The sequence below is a fragment of the Vidua chalybeata genome, chromosome 1 (assembly GCF_026979565.1).
Source record: "Vidua chalybeata isolate OUT-0048 chromosome 1, bVidCha1 merged haplotype, whole genome shotgun sequence".
Classification (NCBI taxonomy): domain Eukaryota; kingdom Metazoa; phylum Chordata; class Aves; order Passeriformes; family Viduidae; genus Vidua; species Vidua chalybeata.
The window spans coordinates 6,400,378-6,416,992 of NC_071530.1; the positions used below are offsets into that span (position 1 = coordinate 6,400,378).

The window sequence follows — 16,615 nt, forward strand, 5'->3', positions numbered from 1 at the left end:
GCAACTGACCTCATGAACCTGTATGCCCTTTACATTTCTAGATTTCTAGATACAAAAAATGTTGAAGATTTTATATTTTTGAGGGGAAAAAATAAGAAGAAAATCTGGGCAAGACAGATGCAGGGTAGTTTACTCTGGTGACAGATCACAGTCTGCTGGTTCCATGAGTCAGAGGAATGGAAAGATACAGGTAATGTGAAGGAATTAGCACCAAAGGAAAAGAGGGGGAAAAGGCAGAGGAGAAAGAAAAGGAGAGTGATGCCTCTGAGGCTCAGGCTGGCCAAGGGAGAGGGGAGGAGGAACAGAGCTGTGCAGTACTGGAGAATATCAGAGGCTGGAATTCATGTGCTCCCAGGAACTGCTGAGTTCATGCATTACCAGGAACAGAAGAAACCACTCTTATGAAGACACCTTTGCTATGTGGGAGGCTGCCCTGGTAGTGCTGCCCTTCTTTTTCTACTCTCTGAGCTGGGGCAGGAGGTGTGATAGCAACGTGTGCTATTAGTCACCAGCTGTCCCAGTCATCTCAGACTCCAGAGGCAGCAGGAACTCTGAGCCCCTGCAGCTCAGACTGTGAATTTCTTTTTTTTATGCTCTCTTTGGCTGTTAACTCTCTCATCAGCTCTTCTTAAGGGAGATAAAAGAAAATCCTAAATAAAATTTTATCCACCTCTAGGGTGGCATCTCAGCAGTGTATCCTGGGATCTGAAGCCACTGCAAAAGTCACTTTGAAGGCAGTGCAAAGATTAGTTATCATTTGGGTAAATCAGAAGGGAGCCACCACCTCTGGATTCCCAGTGGCCTCTCAGCCAGACTCTGAAGTAAACTGAAGGAAAAGGCCTTGTTCTCATCTGTCCCACAGTATGGACACCCACACTGCAGCCCATCACTGTAACACAACACACAGTCCACACACAGCCCTGTACATTTCCCATGGCAAACTGGACACAAGCTTTACTTACAGGTTTTGAGGTAGCACAGGGAGCTGGTGTCATGATGGGAGGCTTGGCTGCACTTTGTGATGGAGGCAGAGAAAATCTCTGCCCCGTGTCCGGAGGTGAGGAACAGTGAATTCTTGTTTCTGGTCTCTCAGGCTCATGCTTATAGGATTCCAGAGGAAACGTGGGCTGCTTGGTCACTTGTGTTGGGGTAGATGGAGAAGAGGAGAGGCCAGAGGCTGTGAACAACAAAAATGACCAGAGATCACTTCAGGTGAAAAGCAGATGGAGATCTCAGCTTTACAGAAATCCTGTATTTTTTCATCACATTTCCCCAAACTAAAAGTACGGATCTCACCTCTTTGTTTATGAAAGGGAATCTGTGCCTTGCCATTAAAACTCTTTTAAGCTGCTTGAACTGTCTGATCCACTACAGGGAGGCACAGTGGCAGGATGGGAGTGCTGGAGGTTTGTCTTGTATTAACCTCCTGTCTGATTGCTTACTTCTAAAATGACACTCAGCACGGGTATTGCTTTGTTGTTGTCATTTTAATACTCCTGTGAGTCTCAGGATTATCTCATGGCACATGGCTCAAAACCTTTAATGGTTGCTTTTTCTTCTCTTTCATTATTTTAACAGTATCTCAGCCAGCAGTAAAAGTACAATTAGGAGTAGAGACAAAAAAGAAACAGAGCATATTTCTCCTGAGCCTCAGTTTGCTTTCTGTAAAGCTCTTGTACAGCCTTTGTACAAACTAAAATTGTTTTCAGCTGCCTTTGAGGAGAAAGATTGATCATATCTTTTGCCAAAAATCAGTGTCAGCAGCAGATAATTGCTCTTGTGAGCACCCTGTTTTTATTTGACACGTGTATGTACCCCAGCTGTATTTTTTGTTATGTTCCTAGTTCAGCTCTGAATTGTGAACAAACAGATTTAAACTGTGTTTATTCCCCATTTAAGAACCAGCAGACATCCACCACCACTCAGAAAATTCAGGTTCCAACATCTGTGTTTCTGGTTACATGTACAGCAGCAAACCAAGGGTGGTTCTCTGGTGCCAGCATAAATCAGGACAGACTTAGATGCATAAAAACCATGAGGCTGAATTGGGATGTGTATTTTTAAGTGGGCTGAAAGACCTCTGAATTTGGCTCATTTCTTGTGCTTCCATAGATTTGTGTAGATGATCAGTTAGTCCAAAGGGGACTCAAGCCCATCAAAAGAGAGCAGATTAATGAGCATAAAAGCCCAGGCCACTCAAAGGAGTGTTTGGGAACACAATGTTGCATTTTCATGGTAAGTCTGGCTCCTTGGTGTGAGCTTTCAGGGCTCCACCAGAGATTATTGCACCAGAGGTTTTTTCCTAAGTCCCTAGACTTGGAACACTGGACATCCAACAACTCAGGGAGGGATCTATTACTTGAAGAAATTATTACTCCTGACCTATCTGGGGAAGAGTTGGCATATTCTGTGTTTAAAGGAATTAACATGTAATACGGGTAACTGTTCTTTACCTATTATTCTTCTTTGAAAACAACTTTTCTTGATGGCTTTTACATAATAAGAGACTTAACTCTATATAATAGAGTCACTCAACATGAAACCTGCAAAATAATTAGGCTCTAATATATTTTATTAATGGTGGGTTTAGTGGTACACAGTACTGTATTTATTTCTTTCAAAGAAAATCTTAATTCTCACTGATAAATTTTAGCTTTGCTGGAATCAAAAAGGACCCCCTACTCAGTCCCTATCTTTGATCCTTTTCCAAACTTGCAGCTGGACTTCCATTTAATTTGATTTTTAAGGGGCCCTGCAGCTCTGCCAGTCAAGCAGCAATACCTCAGGCCCAGAAGAGACTGGGGTTGGAGGCAGGTACAGATGTTGGCAGATGTGACATGCCACGGAGTGAGGCAGGAGTAACCACCCTGGCATTCCGAATGTCCTCAACCCCTGCTCATTTCAGGGGACTGGAGAGTGTGTTCCACCTCCTTAAGGATTGAAAGGACACCTAACTGGCCTGTTCAGATTTTGCTCACAGACAAATTTAAATAAGCAGCTCTGGGGAAGATGCTCCTCTGTATTTTTATTGAACAAATGTTCCCTGAGTGCTCAGAGTGGGAGTTGAGATAGCTGTAATCGATGCAAATGGAAAACCACTAAAAGGGAGAAAAACACCATTAGATCTTAAAGTCTTGCTGCTGGGATGTGTTTATTGTGTGCTAATGTATTCAGCAAGTCCACAAGAACAATTTCCAGTTCCGAGAGGCTCTGCCAGAAGAGCTTTTACCAGACATACAGAAACCACACACTCAGCAGCCCAGCAAGGCTGGCCTGCCAAGAGCAGAGGACATCTGTAGGACACAGGGACACGTGGATCAAAGGGGACCACGGAAGTAACACCTCTTACATCCTGTGAAAACTACTGTCACCTCATCGCCTGTAACAGCCCAAGCAGGACAGACAGCGTGGTTTCCATCTTATAAGAACCTTCACTGGTGGTGAATCTCCTTTTGGATGCCAGCCTTGGATACTTGGCATGAGTTTTTATGGATGAGGAGCATCTGTGACTCCAGCACACTGAGCCTTAGAACTGTTTGTTTCAACCAGGCACTTCAAACATAAAGTACTCACTGTGAGGCACACCCTAATACATCTGAGATTCAATTTGTCTGTGACTCAGTTTCTGCACAGAGTTGGAGGAAAAAATATAATTATTTTGCAGGGCACTTGATAAAATTATTGTAATTAAGCATTTCAATCTTTTATAAGCCTACCTCATAGCATTATTAGGGTATCTATGTTATTTACATTTGTACAATACTGAGATTGAATCATAATCACATAGGAAATGCTATTTTTTTTACGAATATTACAACAAAATACTTTTGGCTGCTGTGATACAGCCTAACACCCTAAACCCTATAAAGTCCTTTATAAAAGCCTTCCACATCAAAGAATAAAAATCTGTAATATATCTCCAGAGCAAAATCAGTTCAGGAATAACAGGACTTTGTATTGACTTTAGTCCTATTGGACTGACAACTAAACAGCAGCATGGGTGTAAATACATTGTTATCTGTACATACAGTAGGTGCTCTGCTCTACTACAGCAGAAGGAATCCACTGAAGAGACAAGATACAACTCTATCCCATGGCTAAAACCAGTTTATTTGGGAGAATGTACTTAAAACAATTAAGCAGGGAAAACCAGATAACAATTCAGGATTCTTCTGTAATGAAGCTGAAACAATTTGGTATGTATGTAGGATTTGGGGGAAGAAACAAACCTTGACATTGGCTACAAACCCTACTAGTTCTGGAAACAATATGAACAAAATGTAGTGTTTTCATGTTATGAAATGAATTTACTGTCCCTTTTTTATAGCAGAAAAGAATTTTAGAAAAAAATTAGAAAGAAAAGGGTCTAGCAGACTGGTTGCCGTGTCTCTGGCTAACAAAAGGTCTTGTCCCTTGGGATTGGAACTGGATGATCTTTAAGGTCTCTTCCAACACAAAACATTTTATGATTCAGTGATTCTGTATGTCCTATTGATTAACCCTATCCAGTTCTGAAACAACCTGAGAGTTTTGCTGTGTTCTGATTCATTCTCACATTACCTTTCTCGGGACAAAACAAAAGCAAATAAAGAGGATAACTTTGTGGTCTCCAAATTGATGAATCCTAAGTACTAACATTTGCATGACTGATTATGCATATGAATAAGAATATTCATGAGATTCACAGGAATATGTGGTTCAAAACAACTGTCATATTACAACTTCAGATGGAATGTGTATGTGAGATCCTAACAGAACTAGATAGCAGACTTTGAGCAGAAAGGGGCTGTCTCCAGCTACCTTCCCCCTGTGACAAGGACAGCACACAGGGATGGCCCAGCACTCAATTCTGTGCCCCTGTTTGAGCCACCTCAGCTGGGATCAAGCCACACATCATGGCTTGGATGCAAAAGCCCCAAGGAAGTGCTGCTGGAATGGCAGTGCCCACACCTTTGGCTCAAGTCACACCCAGTGCTGGCTGGTATTGAGCTGGGCACACACAAAATAATGTTGCTCCTTTCACTTGTTTCTCTAGGTATTTACAACAATTTCTCTTAAATAAAGCCCTTATTTTGCACAGCAGTTAGTTTTTCCCCCACGTACTTGGGCATTCTGATCCAAAGCAGCCCTCCACTGCTACATAACAGGAAGGGATGAAGTGCTGCCTTGTCATCCGTGTACTCCCAAGGGAAGAAGGGTGGATGCCCTCCTACATTTCCTACATTCCCAGGGTGACACCCACAATGAGTTCTGTCACCTACATTTCATGCCTGACCTGGCAGGATGCATCTGGTGGTTTCTGGGAGGCAGGATGCTCACAGCCCAGTGATTCCTGCCAAAGCCCCCCTTTTCATTAACCCTTTTCCAGAAAGAAAAACAGCTGCTGCCCCCATGAACCCTTGGAGCCACCTGCCCCCAGAGGATGCTGGAAGGGATTTCAGGGATGTGCTAATATTCATTACAGAGGTCTGGCTTCAGGGGGACAGTACTAGAGTCACACTCCCCATTGAGGGCCCTAAGGTTGGAGCCAACAGCCTGCCCTCAAACTTTTACATTTGTGTACTTAAGGTGCTGAAACTGGAGAGAGTTACTGGCCATGAAAATGAAATCACTATTTGCACTTTCCATACGAATCACACTTCAGTATTCTCTCATCCTGTACCTGATCCTCTACCCAATCAAACAAATAAAGCTGTGGCTAAAACAGTTTTCCAAGTTTATATATAGGGAAACATGCATTTACCATTTAGAGTGAAACTTCTTAGCAAAAAATAAAAAAAAACTCCAAAAAACTCCAAAACAAAACCAAACCAAACCAAAAAAAACCACCACCACCAACAAAACCCCAAAGGAATTTCCATTTGCAGTGTCTCCCTGTGACACTTTTTGTCTTGACTCTTTCCCAGGACAACACTGTCCTTTCATTTGCATTCTCAGCTGGCAGTGCAACAGAGAAGGAGGCAGGCTGTGGCTGCTGAATTTTAAGTACCCTGCAGCACAGAGAATCTGACTTGAGCTGCTGGTTCATTAAGCTGATTCACTCTTCAGACACAATACTGTGTTAATTCTGACACATAAGCAAATCAATGCAAATTATGTGAAATGAGGTTTAATGCCACTTAGTGGCAGTAAAATTCTGAACCCATCAGCAGGTAAATGGCTACTGCCTGTTTCCATCCAAACACTACTGATGACATTGGCACTAAATGTTGTACAACACCCGTTAGTTTCAAAAATAATAAATGAAGTCTGAAGAGTAAATCTGAAGAGTTATTGTACCAAAAATTAGCATGGATACTGCCCAGGAAATTTCCTGTTTTATCTAACATTGTCACGTACACACCAGTTCAGGTACCTCCCATATAAGAATTACAGGTCCTATTCTTGAACCCTATAGCCTTTATCTGTGGTTGACACTGCATCACCCATATAATGGCCAGGCCTTTCAGCCCTTCCAAGCTCCCTGGTTCCAGCTGAGCAGCATCTATCCCAGCTGCATTAGCAAAGGCATTTGTTTCAGTCTTACTGCAACAGCTCCATGGCTTTCCATGTAGTGGGTACACCACTCAATGGGAAGCTGTGTTTCCAAAAACACATTTCTGATGCTTTCATGAACCAGAGGAAGAGAAAAATACACCTCTTAAGTAATTAAAATATCATACACTGTCTGAAAATTTCACAGGAGAATGTATAATTTTGTAGCTTAAAAAAAATCTTAACAATCCAATTTATTTATAGTAGTTTGAACATAGTAAGGAAACCACTTCTTAAGTGGCCTCAGCCATAGAAATACCTGACTAACCCTGAAAGCTCCAGCTTTTGTTTCAGATGCTATGACATTTTGTAAAACCAAAGACAAAACCCCACTGGCATCCAGAATTCAGCCTGCTCTACTCCTCTCGTGGTCTATTTACATGCCAAAACCACACTTGTATCTGTGGAATCTGTAAGGTAACACCTTTTCCTCATAAAACTGAGAAAATCAGGAGCTGAAGAGTTTAATTAGCTAAGTTTTGAAAATTGTTCTTCTTTCTGAAGACCTCAAGGCCCCTTTATGAGGAAAGGCTGATCAGGAGGAACTCTTGGCTGTATCCTTTAAAAATATGATGGTGTATGCTTAAAGGAGTTTACTGAAGATCTCTCCTGCAATGATGATTAGACAGAGGATCTTCCACCTTGCCCAGAACCACACCTTGGTTATCTTACACTTGTTAAATGTACTTGTCAAATTTAGAGAGACTTGACACATTATGTTAGCTCATAAAGCAATAAACACATGAGATCCAAGATCAGAAATCCTGGTGGAGAGCATCCCTCCCAATGGGCTTTTTCTAGTTCTCATTGGCAGCAAGGTTCCAGTCTGGCTTCTAACTAATAATTTTCTGCCAATGCTTCTCCTTTGTCTTGCAAATACTGGAGAAAAGACCACGGCCAGATAATTCAGAGGAAAGAAAGAGGGAATCACTCACAAGCTTGATGGGAAAGAATGGCTTTTTTTTGAGACGGCCAAATGCACATTCCATTGCTGTTGGGCAGCCTGACAGGTGATGAATGAAGAGGTCCTAGTAATGGTTGAGGTAGACACTGAATAAGTGCCTGGGCTGGCACAAATAATTAACTCGGCACGGTAATTATACTGAGAGACTCAGCACCAAGACTTCGTCAGACACCAGATGGCTGCAGCCAAGACAGAGTCAGAAACACAGACAACGGGTACCTTGCCAGCACAAGTGCCAGTGAGAGGAGAAAAGGACTAAGAGAGATCCTCAGCAGCTAACAGCCTGATGGCGGAACATCCCGTAAAACCAGGATGTGGAAACCTCCCCCGTGGATCCCCCTGATGGGGAGACCCCTAAAAAGTTCTGTGCTAGGAATGGGAGATGGATGGGACTTCTGGTTTTTTGGGCCTTCAGGTTGCTGTTTATTTTTCTCTTATCAGAAGTTTGGCATGCTGTCTACATCCCAGACTTAGCATACAAAGAGAAGGCACCAAAAGTTGCAAGACACACAGATTCAAGGTCTTTTAAAGCTATTTTCTTCAATTAACACTTAGAACGTATTTTATTTCTACCTTTCTACCAATAACTAATTATTACTCTCCATGCAACATCTGCATTGCAGTTCTTTCTAACCAATCACTCTGTGCTTCCAACACTGCAGAAAATGGAGTAGATGAAGAACAAGAAGGAGATCAGACAACACCCAAAATCCTGCATCTTGTCTCCTATCTACCTCCATACTAAAACCCCAAAACTCTAAATTTTTCACCCTGTGATAAACTATACCACTATCTATTTCACACACTTGCAGATTCCAATTCATCCCAAAGCCTTGGAATCTTTCTCCATGGACGAAGGTTAAAAGCAGTGCTCCCCTGGGGGGTCAGGATTTCTCAGGACAGGCAGAGAAATATTCCCTGTGCCCTGCATTCCAACCCCAGGAGAAGGAAGTTTGGGCAGGAATCTCCACGAGAAACACACACATGAGCGAAGAATGCTTCAGCCTTCTGTTCATCCATGACCCACAGGGTCAAGAAGTTTGCAGGTATCAGCTTTTCACGTTGGCCAGGCAACTCCCCTCTCCTGCCACCGAGAGCAGAGCAGGAGGAGTCGAGGAGGGCCACGTCCCGCAGGGCTCCTGCTGCACACAGAGCCGGGACTGGCGGTAATGGGATGTGACATCCCGCAGCCGCTGCCTGGGGACGACCGCTGGGCTGGAACAAAAGCTAACCCGTGCAGCGCTGCGATACCCATCTAAAAAGTCACTAAAATGAAAATCTATCGCTCCGCTTCATTCAAACACATGGCATCTGTGCAAACCCCGCGCTTCTGATCCAAACCAGATGAGTGATGAGCGAAAGCCAACCCAGGCGAGCGAGCCACGTGCCGCAGCTGGCCCTTACGGATGCGCTGGGAGCTGCTGAAAGCCAGGTCCCCGCTGCCTTCCCAGCCCCGGCCCGGGCACAGCCCCCAGCACATGGCAGGGCTTCACATGGCCCTGGTAGCGCTGCTGGTTACAGCCAGCTGCCGGGAGGAACAATGCCTACAGCGGGACGCCTTTATTTACTTAATACACCACCTGGCACTTAAACTTTCACTGAGTACTTTGTGTTCAGAGTCCTTAATGAAATAACTTTTGTTTTCTATTTTAGCAAAGAGGCTGGCTGCTCAGCGGGCATTTAACAGCGCTTTCCACATTAACCTCTATTGTCCTGTCCAGGCTTTCTTCTGTTTCGAGCCAAGCTGAGCTAAATGCTCCCCTGCCATTACAGAAAGATGCAAGTTGCCCGTCTTTGGAGACACTTTGGTGGCCAGCACTGTCTGTCCCTCCATCACCCTGCCCTCTGTCAGGGGCTGCTGGAACTGCTTTCTGCCTCTCTCCCTGGCTTTGCACAGCAAAGCTCCCAAAGCACAGCCACCATCATCACTGCTCCTGTTCTGCTTCTTCTTTGCTGCATACAAAGTTCTTCACGGACAGACGGGGAAACAGAGCCCCGGCCCTGAAGGGTTTGCATTTTGACAGGCAAAGGAAAAGAGGAGGAAAATTAGGGGGGGAAGGTGGGAGGAGAAATGCTGCATGCACAGTACATAAAGACAAGTTTGGAAGCAATTACTTACTTGCTCTGATGCTTAATTTCACATTTAGGGATTTCATATTTAACCACTGCAATAAACGTCAGCTTTTTGAAAGCAGCTGCTTGAGGGGTTGCAGAACAGGGTAGGCTGTTGCTTCACCTATGATTTATGATATGTTCTTCCCGTGTAATTTAAAAAAAAATGAGGTAATTGAGGCAAAGATTTGCTTGCAATAAAACAATACCTTAACCACGCACCTTACTTCTGTAACACACTAAAGCAGAGGAACACCCCGTGGAATCGCAAAAAAGCTCCAAACATTTTACAAATATGTCATTAGAGGTGCAAGCTGACGAAAAGAACAGTCTAAATCAGAGTCTGCAGAACCCCACTGAAATCCCTGTGGGTGATTTCATCTGCACAGTACATCCACTCGCTGTGTAACAGCGAGACACAGAATATTAATGCACATAAAGACCAGTGGGGCATCTATTTACAGGGCAGGCATGACAGCTTCAGGGCTGGAGCCAGGGGAATGTGCACTGTACTGTGCATGCAGCTAAAGGCTGTGATCACACTGTGATGCTTCCCAAGGCTGGGAATAGCAGGATATAAGGCTATCAGGGCAGAGACTTCAGGACTCAGGCCCTGGGACCTGTTCACGATTTAATTCATTGGTTTATGTTAGCCTCAGGTTCCTACTCTTGCAATGAATAAGGATAGCTCCAGAGGTGCCAGTAATAGCACCAGAGGTACAGCTGGAATGCCAGTCTCGCAGCACAGTTTAATTTTATTTCCTGCAATGTTTACAAGGGCACTGAGCTGCGAGTAATTAAATATTTGCAAAGTACTCCAAATCCTCAGGAAAGCTGTAGCTAAAGAAAGAAGTCATAATTTGACATTTCTTTGCTTCTGATACTAATTTTTTAAAACCTTCTTTTCTGAAAAGGAAAGAAAAATCTCTCCTTCTAGCTCTTTTCAAAATTCAGCAAGAGTCCAAGCACTGCTTCAGCCGGTGGCATTTGCCTCTTCCCACTGTGTCTGAGTCAGACCTGTGCCTCATCATAATTCCTCTCTTGCTAACCTGGGAATTAATCTTTTTGTGCACATATGGCACGGCAGAGACAACTCAGTGCTCTCTAGCACACCTACCAAAGCCTTCTGAAGAAATAACTAATGACTTCATGGCTCTTGTTTGATTGAAAATAAATTGCTGTGGGACTGCTCCTGCTCCTTATGCCACTTGGTAGTATAATTTCCATTGCCTTAGTTGGTACTGGATGGTGCTTTCAGCAGAACATTAGTGCAGCAAATGGCTGCTTTCTCTAGACACCAGCTGGCACAGATCTTCCCCTCCCCTTCTCTTGAAATGATCCATGCAGCACCAGCTTTCTTCTGCCTTTCACAATTAGATCTCAAGGTGATGTGGATGACAAAGAACCTCAGGCCTCCATCCTTCTGGTTAGTTCCAAACCAGACTGGTTTCCAGTGCAGTACAAACACTCCTCTTGGCACAGGCAGGCAGCAGTGGGAAAGGGGCCAGGAGCGAAGCAGAATCACTTTGTACAGTGGCATTGCTGGTTTTTACCCCTGGCAGTGTACAGGAAACCATAGCCCAAGTTCTCCTGTGGGACAGAGTTGTCCATCTAGGATCTGGTTGAGGGCACAAGGGAGGGAAAAGGAGAGAAGACAGCTGCATAGCCAGGCACCAAACCCACAACTATATCAAAGCCCTGAACTGGGATGTACTTAGCAGCCACTGGCAAGTCCTTGCTGCCCATACATGAGGAATCAGTTACCATCTTATTTTCTTTTCTCAGCACAGAAACTGGGTAAGATTAAAATCCAATTAAGCCCTGTCCTCTTGCTGTAACTCTCCACACTCTTACCAATAAAGTACTGTTATGATACCCAGCCATGAAATGAGGCTGAGGAGAAGCAATATCACATCTCTACATTTAAACTTCAGCATGGAGCCAGGAAGTATTCCAAGAAGCTGTCCAAGGGTTACCAGAAGATATATCTACAGAATTTTAGATGCTGGTGTTGCCACAGCTGTGAAGTCAAACAGGCTTATCAAGCGTGCTACCTGTCCAAGAGAGCCATGAACACTTGGGCCCATCCTACTTAAGGAGTTCAGCCAGAAATTAATCCCTAATTTGTTAACATAAGCCTAAAGGGAATTTCAAGCTCATACCTGGATAAATATCAGTTACATGGAATGAACAATAACTCAACTTGGGATGTTCAATGATCCTATCAAGTTAAACTCCATCATCTTATTCTTCTTACCTGCCCATGAATAAAATTCAAACTCATGTGAGGGGACAACATTTCAGTGCTGTCCATTGCATTGGATCAACCAACACCTGGTGTGATTTCGTATCTCCATTGCCAAGTGCTTCTATTGTCCACAACATTTCTGATATTTCTGCACCAGCTACCGGGCACAGGGTTGGCCTGTGCCTTCCCAGCCATGTAGGCATTCTTCACTCCTGATCTGCCTCCTTCTTCTTCAGACCAACCATCTCCTCTCCCCTCCATGTTTCCTGCTAAAATGTCACATCTGACTCTCCATTTCAGGACCAGTACAGACTGATGCTATGATAATAAATGAGAGGAATTCCTCACACGTTTATTTTTTTCCTTGCAATTTCATCTTCAACATGCAGGCTGATTTAGACCTATCTCCTCCACTTGCCAAGTCAACAGAGTGCCTGCAAGACCAGCCCCCAAAAGCATGCTCAAGGGAGCTTTCTTTGCTTGGATGCCCAAGAGGAGCCGATTCCTCCTCTCAACACCCAGCCCTGTGGTGCTGCAAACCTCTGGCAGGAAAGAGCCTGAGAGCCCTTTGGCAGAGCAAGTTTTTCCAAGGGCTAGTCCGGCAGTTTGCATCTCCAGGAAATCCTTCCCCTCCCCTGTCATCCAACCCCAGCTTCACCCCACAGCCCATCCCAGGTCACTATTACAGCATGCTTCCAGCACATGATAAAGTCACTTTCCTGGCTTCTTCTACTCCCCAGAGCTGTCATCCTGCTATGAAGCAAATGAAAACATAGGAGCCAAAAGGACTTGGCATGTTGAGAATGAATAGCTCAACAGCAGGCTTGTTGGAGCACAGGACACCTCCATGCCAGAGATTCCCCTGGCTCAGTGGGAAATGTGATGTATTTCAGCAGATCTACCCCTGCCCTTGCATTCTGCTCCTCTCCATCCCTCCAGTTCTCGTCTTTTGCAAGTGTCTCCAGAGCCTTTGACCCCATTCCTGCACATCAGCATCAGCTGTGGACAGGCAGTTCACACTGACATACCAACCCAGCCTCATTTCCCACTCAAGTTAATACTCCAAAGTGGGGTAGGGATTTTATAGCATCACTTCAGTCCTTGGACTCAGGATGGCTGAGCCATGCCTGCTCACAGACAGCCAGGTGCAAAGTGGCACACTGGAAGCTGCAGAAGTTCTGCAAAGCCAGCAAAGGTGAACAGGCTGTTTGGTGTTTCCTTTGCATCAGGGTAAAACTTGGCACATCTCCAAGCAGGTACATTTACAGAAGCTCTTCCTTGAGGTTTGCTGCCTTTCTAACAACACAGTACACAAAATCCTGGGCAGGAGAGATGCAGACAAAATCTACAATATGAATGTTAATATACTAAAAGGGGAGCAATTGTAGGAGCAGTTCTGACCTGCCAGAGAAAAGAAGCATGGACAGGCAGCTCTTAAATATCTGCTCCCAGTGTTTCCCACCCGAGATGGGTGAGTAAGAAAGCCACACTGATGACTCACAAAGCTCTGCATTAGAGGGCAGCCTGTGGGCAGAGGTCTGACTGCCTGCCCTGTGGTCTTCTGTAACTCTGCAGTGATCAAGGAAAGGAAATGCACACAAGACTTGTAAGCTCTTCTAGTTAAGGCTTTAATCCTGTGCACACAGGAGAGGGGCTTCAGAGCAGGCTGTGAGAAAGGGATCTGAGGGCAGGACCAGATCTCCTGGGGAAGGGATGACTCCACCAGCCAGGACCAGATGGACAATTGGTGAGGCTGCTGTGACAGCCCTGGCAGAGCCACTCAAATGCTGCCCTTCAGCTTGGAGCAGATGATTCCTACAAGCTCCACCCTGCCCACTGAGACAGCTGGAAACAGGCAGGGGTCAGGGCTTCAAAACTGGAAGAAAGTACATTCAACCTGAACCCTTCTGAAGAGCAGAAGGTCTCTTCACAGGACACGTGTGATCCCAGCAAGGCCAGCGGATGCTTCCCTGCCAACCTGCCCCAGCCCTGTGCAGGCCTGAGCAGGGGGCTGGTTATGCAAGTACTGACTCAGATGTCAGGGAGCACAGCCAACACTGCAAAGGCCACGGGGAACAACTGTCAGATGAGAAAAGATTTCAGTCACTGCTGACTGAAGCTGGATTTAACCTAGCAGGGAAAGGCTTTTTAGCTTTTTATCTCATCACCAACCTGCTGCACCCGTCACGTCCCTCCCAAGCTGCACTGTTTTGACCTCATTCCTGAAAATAAATTATGAGTTGTTTTCCCTTTGTAACAAGTAACTATTGCACTGGAAAACTAGTTGTTTTCAGTTGTTAAAGCATGGAAGTGCTGCAACCTGTTCCTCGAAGCACTGGCAGCTCTGGGACAAGTGCATTGCATCCCAGTGTCTGCATATTCCTGAGAAGGAAGCCATTTGGATTGAATCTGCCTCCACAAACACTGTGACAAATTCTCAGGCACTTCTGCAAGCAGTAAACATCTATATATTACCCCAGTTTATAGAATACTGGTGAAAATGTATGTCATGTTGGGAGTTTGCTGCTGCTGCTGCTGCTCAACACAAATGGATCCATCAGGTGGTAAAAGACCAGCTGGCTTTAAAGAGCCACCCAGACAAGGGTTGGTGGCTGACAGCACATGAGCTGAGCCAGGTCCTGCAAAAATTAGTTAGAAAAAGGGACTGGTTTCTAGTCCTTCCAGTCCAGACTCAGAGGACATAAGATTAGGAGACTGCACTTGCCAAGAAAACCACGTCCTTTGCTTTCCAGAGCCTGTTTTTTCTGAGGTATGTTCTAAATACCTCCAGAAAAATAGGTGATACTGCAGAGACAGCATGAGATCCTTAACTCCTATCAACCATGAGCTTCCAGATTGACTGCAAAGCATATCAGGATTTTTTGCAATGTTCTCCTTGCAAGAGAGGACAGGATGGTACAGAATAATGGTCATGGCTCTCCATAAGTTTCCCTAAGATTTATCCTTATGGGCTCTTGGAAGAACAAAGGGCTTCAGCAGTTCATTTGCACCACTTGTTCCATTACAGTGTAAAGCTGTGGCAAAAAAAGCGCCCTTTTTTCCTCTTAAAAAGATAAATCCCAACAATTGCATTGATTAAACAGATGAAGTCTGCTGAAGTTTCACCACTGTAACAGCAATTCAGTCACTGTTCTGGAGAAGGCAGCTGATAGTGATACTTTTTCTTAATACAGGATTGAGTATGAAGCATCCCTGAAGTTCTGTAGAACCTGAACAGAATCCAGCTTGGAACAGCTCAGCTGTGTCAGTGGTTGGTACAAGCTGAACACCAGCCCAGGCCAGCTGAGATCTCTGGACTATCACGTGGCTGGCCACTGGCCTTGCAGAGCTTCTGTCCAAGGTATTCACACTATGTGGAGCCAAGTGTGGGATTTGTGATAGCATTTGACTCAGCCCTGTCCACCTCAGTGATGCCAAAAGAGCACTGAGCCCTATTCCAAACACAGATTGTGTCAAGTTCTGCCACCCGTCAAAGTCCTGGAGCTTGTATGAAAGTAACTTCCCAGCACAAACCCAAAACTTTACAACCAGCAAACAGTTTTTGGAGAAGGCACTGACTTCCATTCAAGTGCTGCAGCAGCAAGAGTGGCTGTGGGTTTAAACCAAGACAAAATGGGAGCTGGGTGTGCTGGTACCACTGGTACTAAGCAGGCAGAGCAGGAAGCTTGAGATCTCAGGGGTTGGGGGAAGAGTTTCCCCAAAACTGCAATAATTTGTGTTACTCTGGGCTCTGAGTGTGTTGCTTCATCTCAGTAAACAAAGGCACAGTGAAAATAAAGGCTCTGATGGTGAATCAAAACCATTTAGTGTGAAGGAAAATAATCAGAGCTGGGCAGGGGGCACAGCTGGCCACGGGAGGAGGCGAGAGCTGCAGAAACAAACGGGTATCAACCAGAGCCTGCCCTGCACTAAAATGGCCAAGGTAAACAAAGTCCAATCTGTGGGAGTCCCTCAGTAACATGCAAAAGGAAAAAGGATCCCCAAAGGACATAATTATGTAACTCTGTCATTGCTGAGACACAACAGCACCAAATCAGTGACTTTGTTCCCCAAGCCCTGTGTCCCACCAGTGGTAACAAGGCTCCCAGCCACTGCACACCTTCATACTATGGCAGAGTGCAAGAAATAGGTAGAAATAAATCCATGCAGGAACAACAGAACACATTGGGAACTGTATTTTGTTTCATTCCTTTGGTTGCTACCTGAAATCAATCAAAATCCAAAAGAAAATATCCCAAACCCTGCACTAAAAAATACATGCATCCCATATTGCTACTTTCCCATTTTTCTCTTGTTGGTGTCCAGAGCTGGAGTTTTAATGACATTTTGCCCTGGCTCTGTTTTCAACACCTCTGATGATAAGTATGTGCCAGCAGCTGCTGAAGCAGCAGTTGCTGCAGATCCAGTGTCAGAGTGTGACAGACATGTGGAGGGCTGCTGTAGATGGGAGGACACGCAGCCGGGGACCTGTGATTCCCAGCCACGTGCCACAATGTGATCAAGGAAAACTGGCTCAGTCCTTTCCCTTGACTGCCTTCCTGTCCTCCTCCTCTTCCCTATGCTGGTTTCCTCTCTCACACTTGGAGCCCTTTGGTTTGGCTGACACAGGAGATTTATCTCAATTAAATGAAGAAAGGAGAAATGTGTGCTGAACACAGGGAAACTGTCTGCCACCAATATATATGAAGTGAAGGGTGCAGGAAACGCCTCAATATTCACAGTCATCCACAGCCACT

At 44.9% G+C, this 16,615-nt stretch overlaps 1 protein-coding gene across 7 annotated transcripts in view; it reads right to left on the reverse strand.

The window, feature by feature from the left end:
* PRKAG2 (protein kinase AMP-activated non-catalytic subunit gamma 2) overlaps positions 1-16,615 on the reverse strand; it is a 241,939-nt gene that overhangs the window by 66,238 nt on the left and 159,086 nt on the right. For all 7 annotated transcript variants that reach the window (XM_053963335.1, XM_053963314.1, XM_053963353.1 and 4 more), the window contains one exon: positions 963-1,177. In XM_053963335.1, coding sequence (XP_053819310.1) covers positions 963-1,177 — 215 coding nt within the window. The remainder of the gene's footprint in view (positions 1-962; positions 1,178-16,615) is intronic.